Genomic DNA, 21,177 nt, shown 5'->3' on the forward strand with positions numbered 1-21,177 from the left:
CAGGAGTGTTCTCTTAGATTTAGGTCAGGAGAGCGTGGGACAGGTTAAAGGTATCAGTTCCTTCATCCTCCAGGAGCTGCCTGCGTACTCTTGCCACATGAGGATGAGTACAGTCATGAACCAGGAGGAAGCCAGGACCCACTGACCTAGCATCAGACCTGACAGTTGGTGCAGGGATTTTATTCTGATATCTAATGGCAGACCATCACTGACCTACCACCAAACTGCTCACTGTGACTAACGTTACAGGCAGCATAATGTTGTTCATGGCTTCTCCAGACCCTTTCATGTAGGGCTGGGCGATATATCGAGTTTTTTAAAAATATCGATATATTTTCATACGAGATATAAGATGTGACAATATCGTTTATATCGATATAGTCTATGTTACGTTATAATTATATTTGTGGAGCCGCAGGTTTGCCTCTCTTTCGTCCACTTTTGTCTCTACGCAACGTTACTCGGCCTCGCCTCTCCTTCACTGAACACAACTCCCCATCCCCCATAGCTTCACCTGCAGGCAATGACAAGATGAAAGCGGAAAATCTCCGTTAGCGAGTTACCGTGCATGGGGCTGGACGGCGTCAACGTGTTAGCGAGCTAACCGCGCTAACGACATGCAGCCCGGAGGGGCTGCACGGCCTAAAATCGTTTCATTTTCTCAAAAATCGACAGTGCGCCTTATGTATGAATTCTGGTTGTGCTTACTGACCGCGAACCGATTTTATGTGGTACACAGCGCTCAGCAATCTGTCAAAAAAAATTTTATTATGACTTTGCTAAGCTACAGAGCTGCACCGCTTGATGGATTGTCGGAGGATTACGGCTACCGAGGAGGAGCCTCGCGGAGTGATACGTACTGTGTGTGTATAAGGACCACAAATGGCACCTGTTCAGAGACGTGGTGTAGCTGTGAAATCTGTCTCTTTGTTATTATGCTCAGCGTCTATTAGTTTACATTTTGACTGCACAATTGTGAGCTTTTTGTTATGCACAAAAACAACATTGTTTTCTTTTATTTATGGACCATGATTATTTAATAAATGCTGATAATTTATTTTTGAGTAATTTCTTCATGTACATCTACGCTGTATGTAAATAAAAGTGCCCGTGTGACATCTGGGACAGTGTGACTAGGAACTCTCTTTTTGTTCTTAACTTATGGCTTTAAAAAAAAAAATCCAGATATATATCTTATATCGCCATCCAGCTAAAAAATATCGAGATATGAATTTTGGGTCATATCGCCCAGCCCTATTTTCATGTCTGTCACATGTGCTCCGGGTAAGCAGATGTGACAGGTCCAACACGTGGACCTGCTAATTCTGATATTCTATCACGAATGCCAATCAGGATGATGCCGAACAGCAAGCAAAGGTCCCACTAGAGAATGTAGGGCCCTCGAGCCACCCTCTTGAAGTCTTTTTCTGATTGTTTACACCAATGACGTGCTGGAGAACATTTTTATAGTGCTCTACAAAAGAATAGATACCAGTCCTGCTGATGGGTTAAGGACTTGTCCAGCTCTCCTAGAGTAACTGTGTCTCTCCTGGAATATTTTTCATGCTATTGAGACTGTGCTGGGAAACATAGGAAACCTGCCAATAGCATGTATTGAGATAACACCCTGGACAAGTTGGACTACCTATGCAACCTCTGCAGGCTCCCAGTATCTCCTCATGTTACCAGTAGTGACAGTGACCATAGCCACATGCAAAATTAGTAAAAAAAAAAAAGCAGTCAGAAAAGATGAAGAGGGAAAAAATGTAATTTGCCTTAACCTGTGAAATCATTCATATTTTGGGGATTGGTGCTAATTTCATTAACACCAAAGCAGACACCAACACCGAATATCTTGTCTAAATATGGTATCTGATATTTTGTTCTGATTTTACTACCTTATTTGGGAGGGGGGACAAGTGGTATATTTGACTTATTGGCAGGCAATTATTTTATTATATTTTTAAGTCACTTAACACTTGCCTAAGAATCACTAAAGTATAAACTGGCACCTTACTTAAGGGATGAATCATTTTTGTGTCTATACATAATAAACAACTTAGCAGCGAACCCATTTTAAATAGCATCTGCAGGCACTTTGTTGCTAGAAGCAACACAATTCGTTCCCATTTCTTTAGCTGAATCTATGAAAAATGCCAAGGATAACACAGTTGGACAAGCATGAAATAGTGTTCTTGCACCAACAAGGTGATTCCCAAAGAGCTATTAGCTGAAAACTTGGTACAGTATATCTCAGCATGGAATATAGTGTGTTTTTAGAAATTTGAGGAAATTGCCCTTCTTTTTCTGGGGCACAAACGAAGAAGTGGCAAAAACTATCTATAAAAGATGAATGGTATCTGAAAGTCATTTCCATAAGAAATAGGAACAAATCCATCAAAGACCTGACACAGGATCTCAGAGATGCAAATGGGACTTCAGTTGAGCCACCTACTGTTCGGTGGGGCGTCATCAGAAATGGTCTCAGTAGAAGGGTAGCTGTCAAGAAGCCATTGTTCAAAAGCTTCAGGAAGCCCGCAGAACTTCCTGAAGTCTACTTAAAGAAATTGAACGAAAACTTTTATCAGAGAGTTCAGGCTGTGTTGAGCTACAAAGATGGTCATACTAAATATTGACTTACAAACTCTTGTGTTTTACAAACTCGGGCATTTCAGTAAATTAATCTTTTTCCCACTTGCCTAATGAAACACAAAGAAATACTGGGTAACTTAAGACTTATGGACAGTACTTTACATGAATGAAGTTAACGGTGATTCAGTGCTCTCAGAGACAAAAGAGAGACGTATCAAGTTACATTGGGGAAAAATATCTACCAAGAGGGAAAAAAGGCTTTTAAGAACATTATCTTCTATCAAACTAGTAACCTTTCTATTGTGATTTTTAGTCGACTTGACTGTTGATTCAATATTTGCAATTTTAGTGTTCTGGTGACCACCGAAATTCAAGTTAATTTAGTGCTTGAAAACAACCGCTGAAATACGAGTGCCTGCAGGCCGAGTGGCATGATTGCTTCAAGAAGGAGTTTTGGCGGGAAATAAACTCCCTGGTGTCTCTCTTTTGTCCACTGTGTGCACAGAGATGCATCTAGGCCAGTGTATTTCCGCTGTTCCATCTGTGCCTCACAATTAGCATTATGTAGAGAGTTTCCTTAGTAAATCTGTTAACATGGTGTGAATATGTTGCAATCAACCTGGGGTTATTCAAATCCAGTGTGAATTGGGCTTAAGAGCTGCTTATGCATGAACATTAAATGCTCATGTTTCTAAGTGATTAGCCAGCATTCTGGGCTCAGGTGTAGAGCAGCTGACCACTCCACAGGTTGAAAGAAAGCCATTTGGCACATTAACAGCAATTACTCTAATGCAGTGAGCATCAGCTCTATGCAGTGTAGGTGTTGTGTAGGAAAAGGTATTTTATTTAGCACCAGCAAAGTTTCAAATCACCAATACTGTCATTGCTATTTAGTATGGATGGGTATATAATGTGTAGACAGGGTTGCAGTTTGCTATGTTGAAATGGAAATGGTATATCTCTGCTACTGGAGAACAAGGGAAATGGGTCACCATACTCAATAGATCTCTTTATCTATCCATCTATCTGTGATGACTCTCTAGTTTTAATTGTCAGTTGTATATTTCAATATATCAAAAATGTAAACGTAACTAAACCTGCAGGTGACACGTGTCTGCACACCTCAGCTGATGGCTTATATGCAAGCACTTACAGGTCAGCACCTTTTGCTAATATGGTAAAAACTTTCCATCTCCAGCCTTGTATTTAAATTTCTTGTTGCTATTAGTCCACTGCTGCCAAGAATGTAAGTCATCTGAACCTGGCTCAGCAAATGTATAAACTGTTAAGAGTTCACATTCCTCCTTGTTGTTATCCGGAGCCCCTCGCGGGTCTTTTTGGACTTTTTTCTTTGTCTTACCTTGAGTCCATATTGGAACAGAAGGCTGAAGCTCATCCTAAAACACAGACACACGCACATCTTCACACTCCTGTTAACGAGCACATTGTTCCTGGGCCGGTGTCCACGTCCGGCACTCTGGCAATGATTGATGCGCTAACATGGCAGTCCTGCCAGTGGAAGTGACAGATACATTTCGCAGGCTCCATCCGCTGGCTGCCAACAAAAAAACAAAAATCCCAGACTGTGTCACCACCATATCACCACCCACCGTCTGCCATCTGATTGGCTATTACCCTCACGTCCAGTACCAGTCCGCAGGGACCTTGTACCAGCCTGTCATTGGCTAAATCAAGGCAGACATGACAGCCAGTGACATACCTCTGTGTAGTATTCAAACGGAGTTACTGGGTGCTCTTGTGTCCAGAATACAGTGTTTTCTTGGGTGACAGAGGAGCATCCCCGGCTTTCTTCAAGATATTCAAGGCAAAAGGTGCTTCTAGTAACTATTTAATAACCACATTCTTTAATATTTAAATATATACTATCAGCAAATGCTACTGTTGTATCCTCGAGTCAGCTGCTACAAAATTCAAATTGAAGAGAGCTGCATTAATAGGTTTTAGTTACAGACCTTGAGGCACTGAAAGCTAGAATACTAACTAGAATGCTGAAATGTAATTTTTCCTGCCTTGTGTTTATAGGCGTAAAGGTGCCATTGTTATGCAGGGAAGGGGAAAAAAAATCCTTTTTTATCCTCAGGCTTTAGTTCACGCTTATTTTACTATGCAACACGCAGTATTTTCAGAATAGAAAAGGAATCCAGCATGATGGATTCTCATCTACCAAAGTTCCTAGTAGACTTACCCGCCAACTGAAATTGTAATTCCTTATTTGGTTTTGGTTTTAATGAATTTTCCCACCGTGGTTATCGGCAAGTTCTTAATTCCGAACAGCAGCTGCTGGGATTAAAGAGGAACTCCACTGGGTTTATGAATACATGACAGTGTAGTAGACATGTGGCGTACAACATAGCCTTTGAAAGTGATTGTAGCTGCAGAGGAAGTCAGAAAAAATACCGAGTGGTGATACCATCGGGACACTATGAATTTAAACGTGCATTTTAAAGCGCGTTTTAAAAAGTATGGGAACAAAAAAGGTGTGGGAACTGACAGACAAAGACATTTAAGGTTTGCATCATAGGACAACTAGGTTTCTGGATATTATGATCAGAATCCCCATATATACTTTTTGTCTTTATGAGATGCATTTTTAGGACCAGTGATGTAACCCAGGTGACCCAAAGTCATGTATTAGCCCTATTTTATGTCACAAATGGACACAGACATTTTGATAATATCATAATAAATGTAAAGGTACTGTGAATAGAATTTAAGGTTATTTAATAGACAAACACAATGTTGTACACATAAATATACACTGATTCTTATTAACCTGGAATTAAGCCACTTAACCTTAAATGCGCATAAACATAATTATTAATTCCCAGTATTGTTGTAATTACAACTTCTCCAGAGAAGTGAGAACAACAACAGGTAGTTATAAGCTAACATTATGCCAGCTAATGTGCCGGCTCTGAAAAACAATTTGTGAATAAACTCTCATATGATGAGAGGATGTAGTCAAAGAGCCCGAGTCCAACAAGGTTAGATCGACTTGCCGGCTAATAGCTGCTAACAGCAGCATTGACAGAAAAGTTCAGGATATCCTCAACAACTCGCCTCAGTATAGGTGTCATGGGACAGAAGTGAGCTTCACCAAATCATTGACTGATATCAAACTCCCATATTAGTCAGTCAGTTTTACAGCCATTTCCAGGGTGATGAGACGTGGACACCTACAGCGGCCACCATAGCTAGCATTGTGCACTTGAAGTAGGAGGAGTAAGAATTCAGTTGACTGCAATCTGACATCTAGTGGTGAGATTTTACACACGTACCCTTAATTTAACAAGCAAAACAAAGCCGAATCATTCTGAAGCTTAACACAACAAAAAATGCCAAAAACATCATGAGACAAGTTACAGGTACCGTCCGAGGTTTGTACTTTACAGAAACCGTTCTTAAACTTACTGTAGGAGCAGTATTTGACTTTTAATCTGTTCCTATTTTAATCATAAGCTTTTATTAAACCTAATCAAGTCGTTTTGATTGAACCTACCCGAAACAGTCTGAAAACTAAAGGTCAAAGTTGCTGCCATCCCTCCTAACGTGGACGTGATTTTGTTTTTTATACTTCCTCATCTAGCGAGATAGTATTCTGGAGGACTACCCTGCACATTGCAAACTAACATTAAATATGCACTCAGTGTGTTAAATGAAGATAAGTTAGGAATGAGAATGTGTTGATCTTACTGAACTTTTGCCAAAGCTTAGTTCATCCGATTGGGTCTTTAAATGAGGCAATAATTCATGGGTAACTTAAGAAACCGAATAGATTGCGTCAGGTTGGAGGGCAAAGGTGGTTTTATGCCTCAGGCTTGCAAATGAGCAGACGTAACAAGATAAAACTTTTGCATTCCTCCCAGACTCGGTGAGTCTCGATGAAACTTTTGGCTGCTGCGAGTACGCCACATTTGAGCGATTGATAAGCTGGAGGCAGCAGTCAATAGTTGATTATCACAAGACACACAAGACACACACTCTTACCCATCCCTGTCTTAATGAGACTGATTAATAGCCCTCAGGCACTTGCTGATTGTTGAGCTGCCTCATGTGCCCTTTTCCCCAGAGCCTTATCAAACTAGCCCACACATATGCACAGGTAGAGCTCGTACACATTTTCCTCACTTTCTCACACACTCGCGAACCTGCAGTGCATGCACATGCAAGCTGTTATTTCTACCCATGCATCAATAATACGTAGTGTTTCATCCTGTTCTCCACGCTCTGTTAGGCTTGGTGTTTGAGCTGTACCAGGTTCATGCACACTGTCTTGTAATTCCACCCAGATACGCCCTAAAGGCAACAGCAACACAGGAACATTATCAACCTCGCAGCTCCCAGCACGACCATGCCTCCTCCTCCTCACCCTCCTCCTCACCCTCCTCCTATGGCACATTGTTTGCCAAGCCACAGTACTGTAATTAAAGAGCTCACAAGAACGTCCTAGCGTCTATTCTTCCCTAAGATGTTGGGAGAAGGGTTTTATAGAAAGGCCTAAGTCACCCCCTGACTTTTGCTGTTTTATTGCGATGTAAATACAAGAGGGAGAGCCTGGATGAGTCAGGGGACGGGTTTGATCCGGAGGGCTCCTTGTTTAAAGAGGAGAGCTGAAGTAATAACACGCTGATAAGGTTAGAAAGAGTTCAGAAGAGGAAGTTGTTTGCCAGAGGATGAAAGTAAAGAATGTCACAGCGTAATCCTTGCTCTCCGCTGTCAATCTTTTGCTGTAAAAAACAAAAAGCTCTTTTTAGGCGAATCTTATTATGACAAGAACACCCCCAGCAGCTGTTGGCGGGCGAGTGATATTTCCTTGCCTAAAGACAGAAGAGATTGTGTTTTACTTGAATTTTCGGTCCCAAGTCATTTTCAAGGTTTTAAGCTGCCACAGTTTCTAAAGGCTTGAAGTTCAGGTCTTTGATCAGCTGGAATATTCCCAGATAAGCAGAAGACGAAAGCACGCACAATCATCACCCCACAGCTGTGTTTTGTCAAAGAGATTTGATGCAGGGGTAAGTGCAAGTGAACAAGTAGATGTGTAAAAAGGTGGAAAAATGTTCCTTTTTAAGTCATCATTTGTTTGAGTGAATGATGGAGTCTAGGGCATCATTTATCACATCCAATCGTTCCTTCAAGCTTATCCAACTAGCCTCACAGCTGGGCCGGAGTCTATTGCAGATGAAATGGTGAAAAAAGGGTAGTACAAAGAAGAAAAATAGTATCCAATCAAGTTAAACCATCTTCAAATAAATACATATAAATATTGGGCTGAGATCTGAGGAATTCGTAGTCCAATCAATACCTCAAACCATTTTTGAGACATTTCTGATTTGTGGCTGGGAGCATTATCCTGCTGAAAGAGGTCGCAGCCATCGGGGTATACTGTTTCCATGAAAGGGTGTATGTGGTCAACGATGCTTAGCTGGTGGTACATGTCAAAGTAACATTTCGGAAACATGATTTGTCCAAGCAGGCTACTTTCTTCCATTGCTTGGTAGTCCGGTTCTGTCCAGTCCAGCTCACGTGCCCATTGTGGACAGGATCCAGTATCCTGACTGGTATGTGACCATGCAGCCCTGTACACAACAACTTGTGGTGCACTGACACGTTCAGCTACATGGGCCAGCCTTCACTCACCCTGTGCATCAGTGAGGATTGGCTGCAGACTGGCTGCTGTTTCTTCCTTTGACCACTTTGACCAGGAACAACCTACAAACCATCAAATTTTGGCCCATGTCAAACTCGCTCAAATACTAATCTTTCCTGCTTGCTCGCCTGGTTCCTTATATACCTCACTCGCTATCACCTGATAGCCAAGATGAAAAGATAATCAGTGTTATTCATTTAACCTGCCAGTGGTCATAAAGTTAAGCCTGATCGGTGTGTTTATATATGTATATTGCACTCACTCACTCATATAAATTGTGTATCTTTAATTTAGGGATTTGTTTATCTGCATTTGCACAGCTATGCCCATGTGGGTTTGTTTGTATGGAAGGCCCGTTGTGGAAAATGGATCAGTCTGACTCAGTATGTAGAATAATCATAAGCATAAAACTATGTGAGTAAACTAATTTAGATTTTTTTTTCAGTGTCTGTTTCTCATAATTTTGTATCCACTGGTCAATACAAAAAAAAATTCCGATGATTACAAAAGTTCAGTTCTAAGCCCGTTCTCTTCATCGGGTTTCATTTTTTTCCACATGGACTCTGGCTATGAGTCTCATGACTCACTTACACAGAGGATTATTTTCATTTTGGGGACATGCAATCATCTCTGTCTGGAGTCGCTTACAGCGAGCTTGTTGCCGTCCACTCGGAGCAAATAAGAAGAGACGCAGGTGTATGCTGCCCCTCGACTCAGAAAGCCCATTAGTTCACAGTACACAGATTACAAAGCTGGCTGGGCCGGAGCTGGACCTGGACAGCAGAGCAGAGGAAGCAGACCTAATCTGCCTGCTAACAGATGGCTCCCCCGATCACACGCAGCAACCCGCCTGCCAGCCGTGTTGGAATGGAGTGGCTGCCCACGGCGAGGTTGGAGAGGGCACACAGGCGGAGGAGGAGATGATTGTTATTGAATATGAAATGTCGATCACTTGGAATGAGCACACTGTAGAGGTTGGGAGAGGCTTGGTGGATTGATTGTCTTACCTCGGACATAAACAGAGGTTCTTCTTAAGAGATTCATGCTCGCGTCTGTCACTGTTTAACAAGTTACTCTCATGAATGGCTCTGATCCAGACGATGTATTGTTTAATGCCCTGATTTATACTCCTCTCACAATAGCACTCTGCAAAACAAACTGTTGCCACTTCAAATACTTTATGTCGTCTTACTTCTGGCTAAATGGCTTCCTAACTGCCATCACGCCTGTTCCAAATACCAATCGCTCAAAGCTGACTTCTTTAATGTTCAGCCATTACAGGCGTACCAGCTCTGAGACTCTTCTGGTTTTGATCATACTCCGGACATATTTAGACTATATTTTAAAAAAAGAAAGAAAGAGAGAAAAGAAAAACCCTTCACATACCGTACTTGAATAACATTAATATGTTTGCCGATGACTACAGCAATTCTAAGATGGTTAATGTGATGAATGTGTTGTAATGTGTTGCACTCTCACCGTATGTGAGAACCCAAAGTGCCCGAAGCTGCGGTTCCCTTCGTGACCACTTGAGGCTAGCTCTGAAAACAAGTCCCCAAATGTAATTTTCAAAGATACAGATAAAGTTTTCTTCATTTAAGTTGATTTTTTTTGTTACTGAAAATTGAGAACACATGCTTTCTAACTAGGTGCCAAAACATTGACTTCAAAATGCAGTGTTTAGAAACCAGTGACATCATGATGGTACGTCCTTCTTCTATGAACAGTCTTTTTGTCTTTTGGTGGTTTTTTCTCTCCAATTGAAATAACCGAGTTCACGTAGCTCTTTCATAACTCCAAGACAACATTTAGTTTCTTGGAAATAATGAGCCTCACTGTGAATGCAGCACAAGCATGTACAATTATACAATAGATTATATGAATATGCAAAAAGCAAAATAACAAACAAACAAAAGCACTGCTATATATTACATATTTAATCTATCATAACTGGTACTGCACGGGGTTCTGACAAATATAGCCACTTTATAGCTGGATGAATGCTTGGTTAGTAACGTCTATGTATCTTGTCATGTTAGCAATAACTGATTGATTAAAACTCACTACTAGACTAGTTTTGTTTCCACTCATTGAAGTTATTGACCCTTTTTAGCTAATATCACCTATCAGTCTCAGTGCAAAATGTTCAGTTGTAACTACATTACCTTTTCATACCTGTCCTGCTATGATGGGAACTGTATGGACTTCTAAAAAGATGATTACATAAACTCTGCTGGAACAGGACAACACCATTTGGACAACCTACCTGCAAATCTGCAGGACAATGTAATTTGAAGTAGTTAAGTAAATAATTGTAACAATGTTTTTATTTGTGTGCGCATGTGTGTGCTTTACAAACATATTTCCACATGATGACTCTAAATGTAAATGAGGGCATTTCAAAATGAACATATTAAATTTTTGTTTTTAACATTATTGATATTTATCTTCCAGCATTTTTCAATGTTGTAACCATTATACTTTCACACATTTATCCACTTCACAGAATCCCACGAAGGTCTGTTAAAATAATGATGATAACAAGTCTTGTGGGTGTGTAAGTCTGAGCTGTGTCAGTTATAGAAATCTCAGATGCAGATGTGTAGTACTGCTGCTCTGAATCACAGCATATGAAGCCCGTCATTGTCTGGACACTAATCCCAGCTGCTGTTGCTAACTCAGGCACAGCTAAGCAGCATCCTCACAGCTCAGCACATTACTCTCTGAGAGCGATCACATGAAGGAGTCGCTGCTTAATGTGCACTCTGTGTGTGTGTGTGTGTGTGTGTGTGTGTGTGTGTGTGTGTGTGTGTCTGCAATGACCAAACACAGGGAAACACGGGGTAGATTTACCTTTTGACTCGGGTCTCTCAGAGCGTATGGGCCCTCACACCTCTGAATGAATCCGTATATTTTCAGGCAGTTCAGGCAGTCGTGATGAAGGTGTCTCCCACCAAAGGGCAAGTGGCTACAAATGGCCACAGGCAGTGAGTCATGCCTTCATTTTTACATAACTCCCTGCACTGGATCGCTTCCCTTGAATCATGACAGGATGTTTCTCTTGTAAACAGCCCTGCAGAGCCGTATTTAATAACTTGCACGATGAGTGGAGCATCGCAGATAATTTCTTTACGCCTCTCATCTTGCGCCGTGATGGTAAATGCTATTTATGCTGCTACCGCGTCCAGTGTGTAATGTGGCAGCTATTACACAAACGGAACCGTGCTTTTCAAGTACCATTCAAGTTTCCAGGCTTTCTCTGCTGTCACTTTTCAATTTTAGCTGGATTTCACAGCACCTGGATTTTTCTCCAGTGTCTGCGAAACACGCAAGTTATCCTGCAAATGTTCAGCACTGTCACTCATTCTCTTGTGCCTTACCTTTGCTCCTCTCCTCCCTTCATTTCTCCCCCTGCCTCTCTTGACGGGCTGTGGCTCATTTTGTTCTCCAGATCTGAGAAAGTCCGCAAACTCCTTCTTGGATTTCCTCCCATCTGTCAACACGGGAAAAAAAATAAAATCTGTCAGTGTGCACCCGATTAAACAAAAAAAAACTGAAACGAAAAACAAACTCAGAGCTGAAGATATGAAAAGTTTCTGATGCAGTTTGCTGTGTCAGTCTCAGATGGCGCAGTCGTCTAAACATGAAAAGGATGAAATTTCGCCAACTTTAAAATAGGAATGGTAAATGCATGCACTTTCACTCCAGACCAGAGGAGATTTTAGTGGATATGGACACAAGCAAAGACTTTACTGTGTATTCTGACAGTGGATCTCCTCCAAATCACACTTTAAAGTATTCCTGATATATGTATATTTAAAAAAAGAACCATGAAGATGTCAAGGGAAACCCACTTTGATTCACTAGTTTGTTTTTCATTTCATCTCATATTCCCATTTTTTTTTTTGCTCCTAACACATCTGATGGGATTTTAACTTGGAAATTGCTCATTTTTTCTGATAATAACCTTTAATATTTTGAAGTAGAGCCCAACTGATTTCTCAGCAGAGAAATATTCTAACTTTCTCAATATTATAACTTAATGTTAGCTGTTTGCCAATATACTGGTATCCACATTCATCACAGCTAATAAAGACAAATTTAAAAAGTAAAGCAGAGATGGAAGAAACACCCTTCAATCATGCTGTAAGTGTTGATGTTGACTAGTTTATCTGCTAGAGGAAAGTTTGGAAGTTTTGGAACGGCACAAACATAACAACCAGATCCGAGCAGGCAGAGTGTAAACAAGTAATGTGTTGTCTTGTAAACTGCATTGTCGTAGTATGTTATTAAGGACCCATAAATAACATCACATGATAGAACTGACAACCTGTCCAGGGTGTATCCCGCCTCTCACCCTCTGGTAGCTGGGATAGACTCCTGACAGCCTTCTCATCTCACTCGTCCGGTTCAGATTAAAACATTTAGGTTTCAGGATCTTTACAAGTATTTCAAGCGAGCAGAGAAATTTGGAGAGTTCTTTGTGTTATTGCTGGGTTTTTACCTCACAATATAAAGCGCCTTGAGGCAACTGTTGTTGTTGTTTGGCGCTGTATAGATAAAATTTGAAATCAACTAACTGAATTATTTTGCTTTGATTTTTTTTTATCTGTATGGTCAGTTCTTAATGGTAAAACACTGCAGTTTTTTAAAGAAGGGAGATTCTTACACACCTAAAATTCACTATGAAAATATCACTGGCCCAAATTTTAAATGAGTTTGCTGAAATGTTGACATTTTATTAATTCATTACTTATTAAAGAACAAGATGGTTCATCATCCTGAAATGTCCTGAAAACTGGCACTAGTCTTTAAAAATTATAAAATGTTCTTACATTCATATATTTGGGGTTTTAAATACTTTTAGCATTGTAGACCAAAATAATGCTATTTTAATTTCTATGCACATTTAGATCACACAATGCAGCTGCATCCATGCCGTTTTGGATCAGACAACACTATAATCCACAGTCCAATTTACAAGGTGGCAATAATGTGCCAAAACTGATATAAAGCCAGCAGGACGCTATGCTGCTACCAGGAGGCTGAGTCAAATCCAAAATAAAATATTTGTGGTTTTACGCAGGTGGCAAGTCAGTTTAGACAACAAGGCACGTGTGAAAACGAATACATGACAAAACCAAAGCACAATGCACAGGAAAAAAGGAAGATTATGTACAATTTGAATGAGGTATGGAAACTTTGGCTAGAAATGAATATTCTGATAATGACAAAGGGAAACTACAGCATTGTATACTTGAGAGAGTAAATAACTGATGGGATGCTGGTGTGGCCTGAAATTGAGGCAACATTAAAAAAGCACAAAGTGGAATCAAGGATTTGCAAAAAAACACAAAGTGATTAAACACAAAACTGTAATGGGAAATCTATCGTATCTATCTATCTATCTATCTATCTATCTATCTATCTATCTATCTATCTATCTATCTATCTATCTATCTATCTATCTATCTACCTACCTACCTACCTACCTACCTACCTACCTACCTACCTACCTACCAACCAACCAACCAACCAACCAACCAACCAACCAACCAACCAACCAACCAACCAACCTTGGTACAATTTCATTCAAAATGATACCAAAATGTTTTAAAAGTCTTAAAATTAGCATGTTTTTACAGGGTGTCTATAAGTAAACAAATTGTAACATTTTCTTTTATCAAATCCGCACCTGCCCTTTTGAAAGCATCCCCCAAATAAACTAATGAGCTCAGTGCCTTGGTTTCTTTTAATGGGACCAGATAACCCTTTGATTTCATATATCTCGTTTTCCCACCCTCTGCCTATTTGGTGCCCTTTCCATTGACTCAGTGTCCTTCCCTTCTGCCCTCTGTTCCTCAGTGCCATCAAATGAGTTCTGCCATTGCAATGGCAGGCTTCGATTCGGCCTATCCAATTACCCAGAAAACCCCTGATCAGGAAAATGATCCTCATTATTAACGCCTGACTCAAAAACACAGCCAGAGAAGGAGAGAGAGAGACAGAGACATGGGCAGGCAGAGGTGGAACTAAAGACACAGAGGGGAAAAGGGGAAACCAAAGCTGTGTGATGGAGAATAGAGATTACACATTGGCAAAAACAAGAGAGAACTGAACAAGGTTAGGTAAGATAGATTAACAGATGGTTGGATAGTATACAGCTAGTGAGAAAATCAATGTGAAAATCAAATCAAAATCTGAGGGACAGAGCCAGAGTTAGCAGAGGGAGTGTGTAGGCGGTAGGAAGTGTGTGTGTTGTCAGAAACATGAGGGAACACTGTCCAGAGCAGACAGATTTAGAGATGTACTGTATGAAAGGCAATAAAGCAGGTCTTTTACTGTGGCTTTAATTCAGAACAAACTGTAGGAGTCCTGCTGGTACTTTCACAGACTGCTAACTACTTCCGCTTGACTCAGTACCATTGTGTCTTCTCCAAATATATTTTTAAACATTATTTTAAAAGGGTGTTGCTAAGCACACCAACACAGTGAAATGACAGGTTTCTAGTAACTACTAAGCATTTATGCCGTCCGGGGCTCTGACTGGGATGTCACTTTGGATTTTTGCTACACCAGTGTCATCGTGGACAGTTATAGCACTTACAGTACTTTTCAGCAGCAGAAACTTTGACATATTTCACTGATGATCAATACATGCTGTTGGTTTGCACCACTTCTAAATAGCATCTCGCTAAATTTGGAAAGACATTGTCACTGTCACATTGGCAATCTGGTGTTGGACCAATTAGGGCTTACTGTAGTGTGTATACACTATATATTAGTGTCTATAATGCCTAGTTAGTGTTTTATTAACAATCATCGGATACTACTGTGAACAGACGTTGTGTTCGAGTTGTACTGTGGGCCATGTAGTGATTAGATTCTGTCAAAAAAGCAAACATAAACAATGTGTGGAATAAAAAGGCAGTAGCTAGCTATGTGTCAAACTGCATGATGTTAATTTTGTTGAGCATAGAGTCAGTTCAGGCAGAACAAGATCAATCTGGCTCTGCTGATACCTTTCTATGGAAACTCTAACAAGAGTTATTGGCTGCTTTAGCTTGCCCAACATTGCTGTACATCTGCAAGCCTCTTTGCAACCCACCTCCATCCCAGTTCTTTATGTTTTTCACATCAAAAATGTGGAAAAAGCCTAAAAACTAAAACAAAAGCTATCGGTCCTGTCAGTGCAACATGCCATTTATAAGTCATTATTAGCAGTGCTTTATATATTAAAAAAATGGATGGGCAAAATTAAATTCTGCTATACATGGCGGTCTACAGTTGTTCATTTCAATTTCCTGAAAACCTTTTTACTGGCAAAAAATTTCATCCTGAGAAACTGACACACTGAATCATTTCTGTTTGTCAAGGGCCCCATATTGTTTACGAGTGACCCACAGCACTGTACTTCGTCTCCTAAAATGAATGACCGTGTTTTGACAGTCCTTTAATAAGCCCTGTTTTGGTAGTATAAAACATAAAGCGCAGAGCGGCTATATTTACTAGATTATGACATGTAACAGGCTGTTATTTCTGTGATTCATCATTTTTGTTTCATTTTCATTAAACTGAAAAAAGCTACTTCGGCATCTGCTGGAAAGTGTGTCATTTCATCAGATGAATAAAACACAAAATTTTGCACTTGTCCCTGCAGGTCTGTTAAAACAGGATTTATGCAGCATTTAGTGTGAATGGTACTTGTTTGACTAGGATATATGCAGCGATGAAAAACGTTCTGCAGTGCCTCTTTAACTGAAAGTGCTTGGATTCTCCATTCAAACAGACCTGATCCACACAATGCAGCTATATGGATCTACTGTGTGCTGCACAGATGTTTGACCTTTGCTTTGTCTCTTCTCTCAGGTATGCGTATCCTTGTGACCCTGCTGCTGGACACCTTGCCTATGCTGGGTAATGTACTGCTGCTGTGCTTCTTCGTCTTCTTCATATTTGGCATAGTGGGTGTCCAGCTGTGGTCTGGCCTGCTCAGAAACCGCTGCTTCGTCGAAGACAACTTCTCCTTGTGAGTACCATGCTTTCCATCTCTACTGTACTCATGTATGCATTGTCTATATTCAATTCAGTTCTATTTAATTCAGTTAAATTTCATTTATATAGCACAAAATCACAACAATGGTTCTCTCAAGGTGTTCGACACATTTGGTGCTTTCTTGTCCAAATTCCATTCAATGCAATTGTATTTATATAGTGCCAAATCACAGCAACAGTCGCCTAAAGGCATTTTGTGTTGTTAAGGAAAAGACTCTACAGTAATGCAGAGAAAACCAACAATCAAACAATTCCTGTATAGAGAACAATACCACAACCTGCATTAGATTTTACTTTACCTTCAGTGCCAAATAAGCCCTTTTAGCTAGCTAAAAATGGTAATGATATATCCTCCTTCTACAGGCTGAAAATTGTTCAACTACATGCAAAGATGAGACTATAGTGAGAACAAGAAGTGTAACTAATTGACTGCTAGTAGACTTTATGCAGCCACACTTGCATTAGCACAATTAAGAATTTAAACCACCAACTCTTATTATGCAAATGTCACAGTAGTAGTACAATTAATTGTTAAAAAATGAATAGTTTTGACCCAGACAAATAGCCAAGCTTTCTATTAAATCTTTAATAGACAGATCTCATTTTTCAATCTGCAAAATTAACATCAATAGACACTAAAATATTTAATATGAATATTTTAAATTGATCGAAACAAATCGTAAACGATACAGATTAATAATCAGTTATTTACAGGTTAATAATGGATATTTATACTCAACAAGAAAGAGCTATCAGTCGTCAGTATTCCCAACCTCTTATCTGTCTAGATTTGTAGAGAATGGAAGAAATGAGGTGAGTGTTGCTGATTTAAACCCTGTGGTTCATGTTAACCACTTTCTCTCAATAATTTAAAGGTCCACAAGCTGGAAGGATTTTTTTATGTATTTATTATTTTTCTTGAAAAGTGATGCTATTGCTGCAGCATAATTCTGCAGGAGATCGAAGTCAATCTGGGGAGTGAACTTTGACTGAGCACCCTAAACTACGTCAAAAGGTCTGTGATCACAGAGTCTCATCACATTGATGAATGGGATAGACAAGCCTGGGAATAATGAGAAAGACGTCATGTGAACCAGGCATATAGAACATGGAAACCAATGACTTATTCATATTCCCTGTATCTTCCTGCCCTCATCGTTCCCTCTCGATGTATAACTCCTCACAGCTATAATTGAAGTTCATGCATAATGGCTTTGCTATGCAGGCATTTTTTCCCTCTGTCTCTTTCTCGTTTTCTCATCATCATTGTCAATTTTTAGACATTCCTCTTGTACCTTGAAAATCATTATCATTGCAATAGAAAAATGGCACCTAAGCCGAGTCATTTTTTTAATGTCCAAAGTCATAAACATAACTGTTTTAATGCTTGCATCCATTTCTCTTGAACGCATATCACTGATACATATTTTAGTGCTTCGGCACAGGCTGTTAGCTTGGTTGACAGTAACTCTTTATTAGTATGATCGAGACTATTGAAGTGGACCCGTGCGTCATGTCAGGGTGTGATAAATCGACCGAACAACATACTGAGCTCATCAGAGCAATAAGTGCTCCTGTAGATCATCCCAAAGTGGGAAACAGATTTTAAGAATATATAAATAAGAGAGTGTGGATAAGTGGATATGTAGTCACACAAAACATGTGATGCTACAGTGCAATTAATAAAACTGAATGTGTGTTGACAGATGAGCCAGATACTACAGAGTCACCAGACACACACCAGTTATTCCAGACAGGCGAGTGTTCTGCAACAGATATGCCAAGATGTGTTATAGCAGGCAAATTCTCTTGTATATCCAACTCATCCAGTGCACACTGGGTTCTCCCTGGGTATTTGGCCCTGGATATTTCAAACACAATTAAAGCTAGCTTCACTGATTATTTACTCCAATCTGTTTGCATGAGTGTTAATCAGTGGAATCAGCTGCTGTAGTGTTTGCATGGATTTAAAACCTGCAGACTTTGGGATTTTGAAGTTGATCCACTTAAAATTGTGCTGGGTTTATAATAAAGTCCAAAAGGAACACCATTAGGAAAATTAGAAATGTCCCGCCAATTATGACAATAAATGCAGGCTGCAGTTGAATACATGTGAAAAAGACTATTTCCTGAGGAAAGACATCTCTGGACTTTTTTTTTTCTTGGAAACATTCAAGGTCACATATTTAACCTGAGATATTTCGTCAGGCTGTTTTGCAACATGCAGCTGCTCAAATTTATGCATTACTTTTAAGATGAGAATTCTTTCGGAATCATTTATAATTTATATATATCTTATTTGCCTCACTTTTTGAGGTCCAGTCATTTAGTATGAGATTTTCTAACTTTTGAAAGAAGAAAAAAAACATGGTTTTACTCTTATTAATAAAAATAGTTGCATTTTTGACTAAAATATGTGATTCTTTCTAATTGCAGTACTTTTGTAGTATTGTTTCTACAACCCTATATGTCTGTCTATTTTATATATGATCGACCTGTCTTATCTTTTATTAGATTTAGTGTTAAGTTCAGATAAATGAATAATATTGGGTAACTTTAACATTCATGTAGACGCTGATGCTGACAGCCTTGACACAGATTCATTAAATTATTACACTTTATTGGGTTTTTTCAGAGTGAATATAACCCAACTCAGAGTGTAATTTAAACACATAATTGTAATTTAATTACACTGCACTGGGAAATACATTTAAATACAGTAGATAATACAATAGTCTTTCTGAAAGTGCTGTAACTGAGTTTATGGAAGCAATTCCTCCAGTGTTATTATCCTCAATGCTGTGTGCCAACACTTCTAAATTTGGACAAAACTGGGGTTATTGTACTCGGCCCTCTTAGAAACATGGCATCTGACCAGGTACTTACTCTCGATGGCATTACTTTAGCCTTCAGTAAACTTGAGGAAATCTGTTATGTTTGAGCAGGATATGTCCTTCAGTGCGCATGTTAAACAACTATGTAGGACTTCCTTTATTCATTTGCACATATATTTTAATCTAAAAAGAAATCTAGTTTCAGAGTGATGCTGAAAGACTAGTTGATGGATTTATCACTTTTAGGATGGACTATTGTAATTCATTATTATCGGGTCATTCTAAAGTCTCTCTAAGAACCATTTTGCTGATTCAGAATGCTGCAGTAAGAGTATTAACAGTGAGAGTAAAGGGTATATTCTGCCCATATTAGGAACATGGGCATCACTGACTCCCTGTTAAATCCAGAACAGACTTTGAAATCCTTCTCCTCATATACAAGGATTTGAATAATCAAGCCCCGTTGTATTTTAAAAATCTAATAGTACCATAACATCCAAATTTGACACATCACTCTCAAATTGTAGGGTTTCTTGTGGTTTGCTTATTTATAGTTTATAGTTAGGGCTGGATCAGATGTACATATCCTAGTTATGCTGCAAAGCCTGAATGCTTCTCATCACTGTTTCTTTTTCACTCAGCTCTTTTTGCTCTCCATATACTTATAAATCACTATTGCATATAGAAGTTTAACCAACATTAGTGATTATTAAAATATGCTCTCTTGTCTTTCCCTTCATTCCCAACTGGTTGCACCAGATAGCTGCAGCTCCCTGACCCTGATTCTGGATTATTTAATTGCTGGGGTTTTGTTGGGGTCTGTCTGATGTTGCGGGGTCTTTTGGCCAACTCACTGCCATTTTAATTTAGTCCTGATTTTTCTGTGAGTTAATGCAATCTGAAGTCCATACTAATATTTCCCCTTCTTCCTCATGCAAGCCCTCTGTCTTTGGAGCTGGGAAAGTACTACCACACTGAAAACGACGACGAGAACCCCTTCATCTGCTCTCAACCCCGAGACAACGGCATGAGGGACTGTAGCTCGATTCCCAAGCTGTATGAGGAGGGGGGCCTGGAGTGCACCCTGGATATTGACTCTTATAACAGCACTGACAACACCACCTGCGTCAACTGGAACCAGTATTATACCAACTGCTCTGCTGGTCTGATCAACCCCTTCAAGGGAGCCATCAACTTTGATAACATCTGCTATGCTTGGATCGCCATCTTTCAGGTAGGACAAATGGTCGGATTTGAAGATACCAAAATAGTTTTTCTGCAGTGGCAACATACAGTACGATTTGGCCCATGCACAATCCTGTAATCCAAAATGGAGATGAAGAGGGAGAAATGGAGCCTAATTACCCCTGGGCTAGTCTATCAGAGAAAGAAGGCTTAGAGGATTAGCAGGTCACCAACATCGCACAATCAGACTGCAGCTTATTTTTTCCACACCATTTCTTTGCTATCTTCACATCATCTGAATAACATTTTGTTAGAGTATTCAGTCATAGTTGTCTTGCTGGGGGACGGGTATTTTTAGAGAGCCAGACTGAAGATGTTCAGCCTGCATGGGGTAAAACAAACAACATAAATGTTGGAGGATTACTCTTATGCTGAGTCCTGGTTTTTATAGCACTGGGAAATATGTCCTCTTTCAATTTCTATTTTTAAATTCCATTCTTTATTTGGTTTCTTCTTTCAATTTTTTTTTTTATGTTTGTATGTACTTAACTCCTGGTGTTCATTTTTAGGTGATTACCCTGGAAGGCTGGGTGGACATCATGTACTTTGTGATGGATGCTCACTCCTTCTACAACTTCATCTACTTCATCCTGCTCATCATTGTAAGTATATCTGCACACGACTGAAGAAGAGGGTCAACTGGGGGTGTGAGCATCCACCGATCATGTGTGAATGTAGGCTGTACACAAGATGGACATAAATACTGTGATATGACCCAATGGTTTAAGCCTCAATATTAAAATTTTTGCAGCTGCTAGCATATTTGGACAAGAGGGTGGGGTG

At 39.7% G+C, this 21,177-nt stretch overlaps 1 protein-coding gene across 3 annotated transcripts in view; it reads left to right on the plus strand.

The window, feature by feature from the left end:
- The window catches only part of cacna1g (calcium channel, voltage-dependent, T type, alpha 1G subunit), a 213,366-nt gene that overhangs the window by 58,819 nt on the left and 133,370 nt on the right, over window positions 1-21,177 (plus strand). For all 3 annotated transcript variants that reach the window (XM_085283808.1, XM_085283809.1, XM_085283810.1), the window contains exons 4-6: window positions 16,130-16,289; window positions 20,089-20,383; window positions 20,904-20,996. In XM_085283808.1, coding sequence (XP_085139934.1) covers window positions 16,130-16,289; window positions 20,089-20,383; window positions 20,904-20,996 — 548 coding nt within the window. The remainder of the gene's footprint in view (window positions 1-16,129; window positions 16,290-20,088; window positions 20,384-20,903; window positions 20,997-21,177) is intronic.

The sequence above is a fragment of the Mchenga conophoros genome, linkage group LG8, assembly GCF_057382185.1.
Source record: "Mchenga conophoros isolate Kocher_MC1m ecotype Shallow Benthic linkage group LG8, M_conophoros_male_GT1.1, whole genome shotgun sequence".
NCBI lineage: Eukaryota > Metazoa > Chordata > Actinopteri > Cichliformes > Cichlidae > Mchenga > Mchenga conophoros.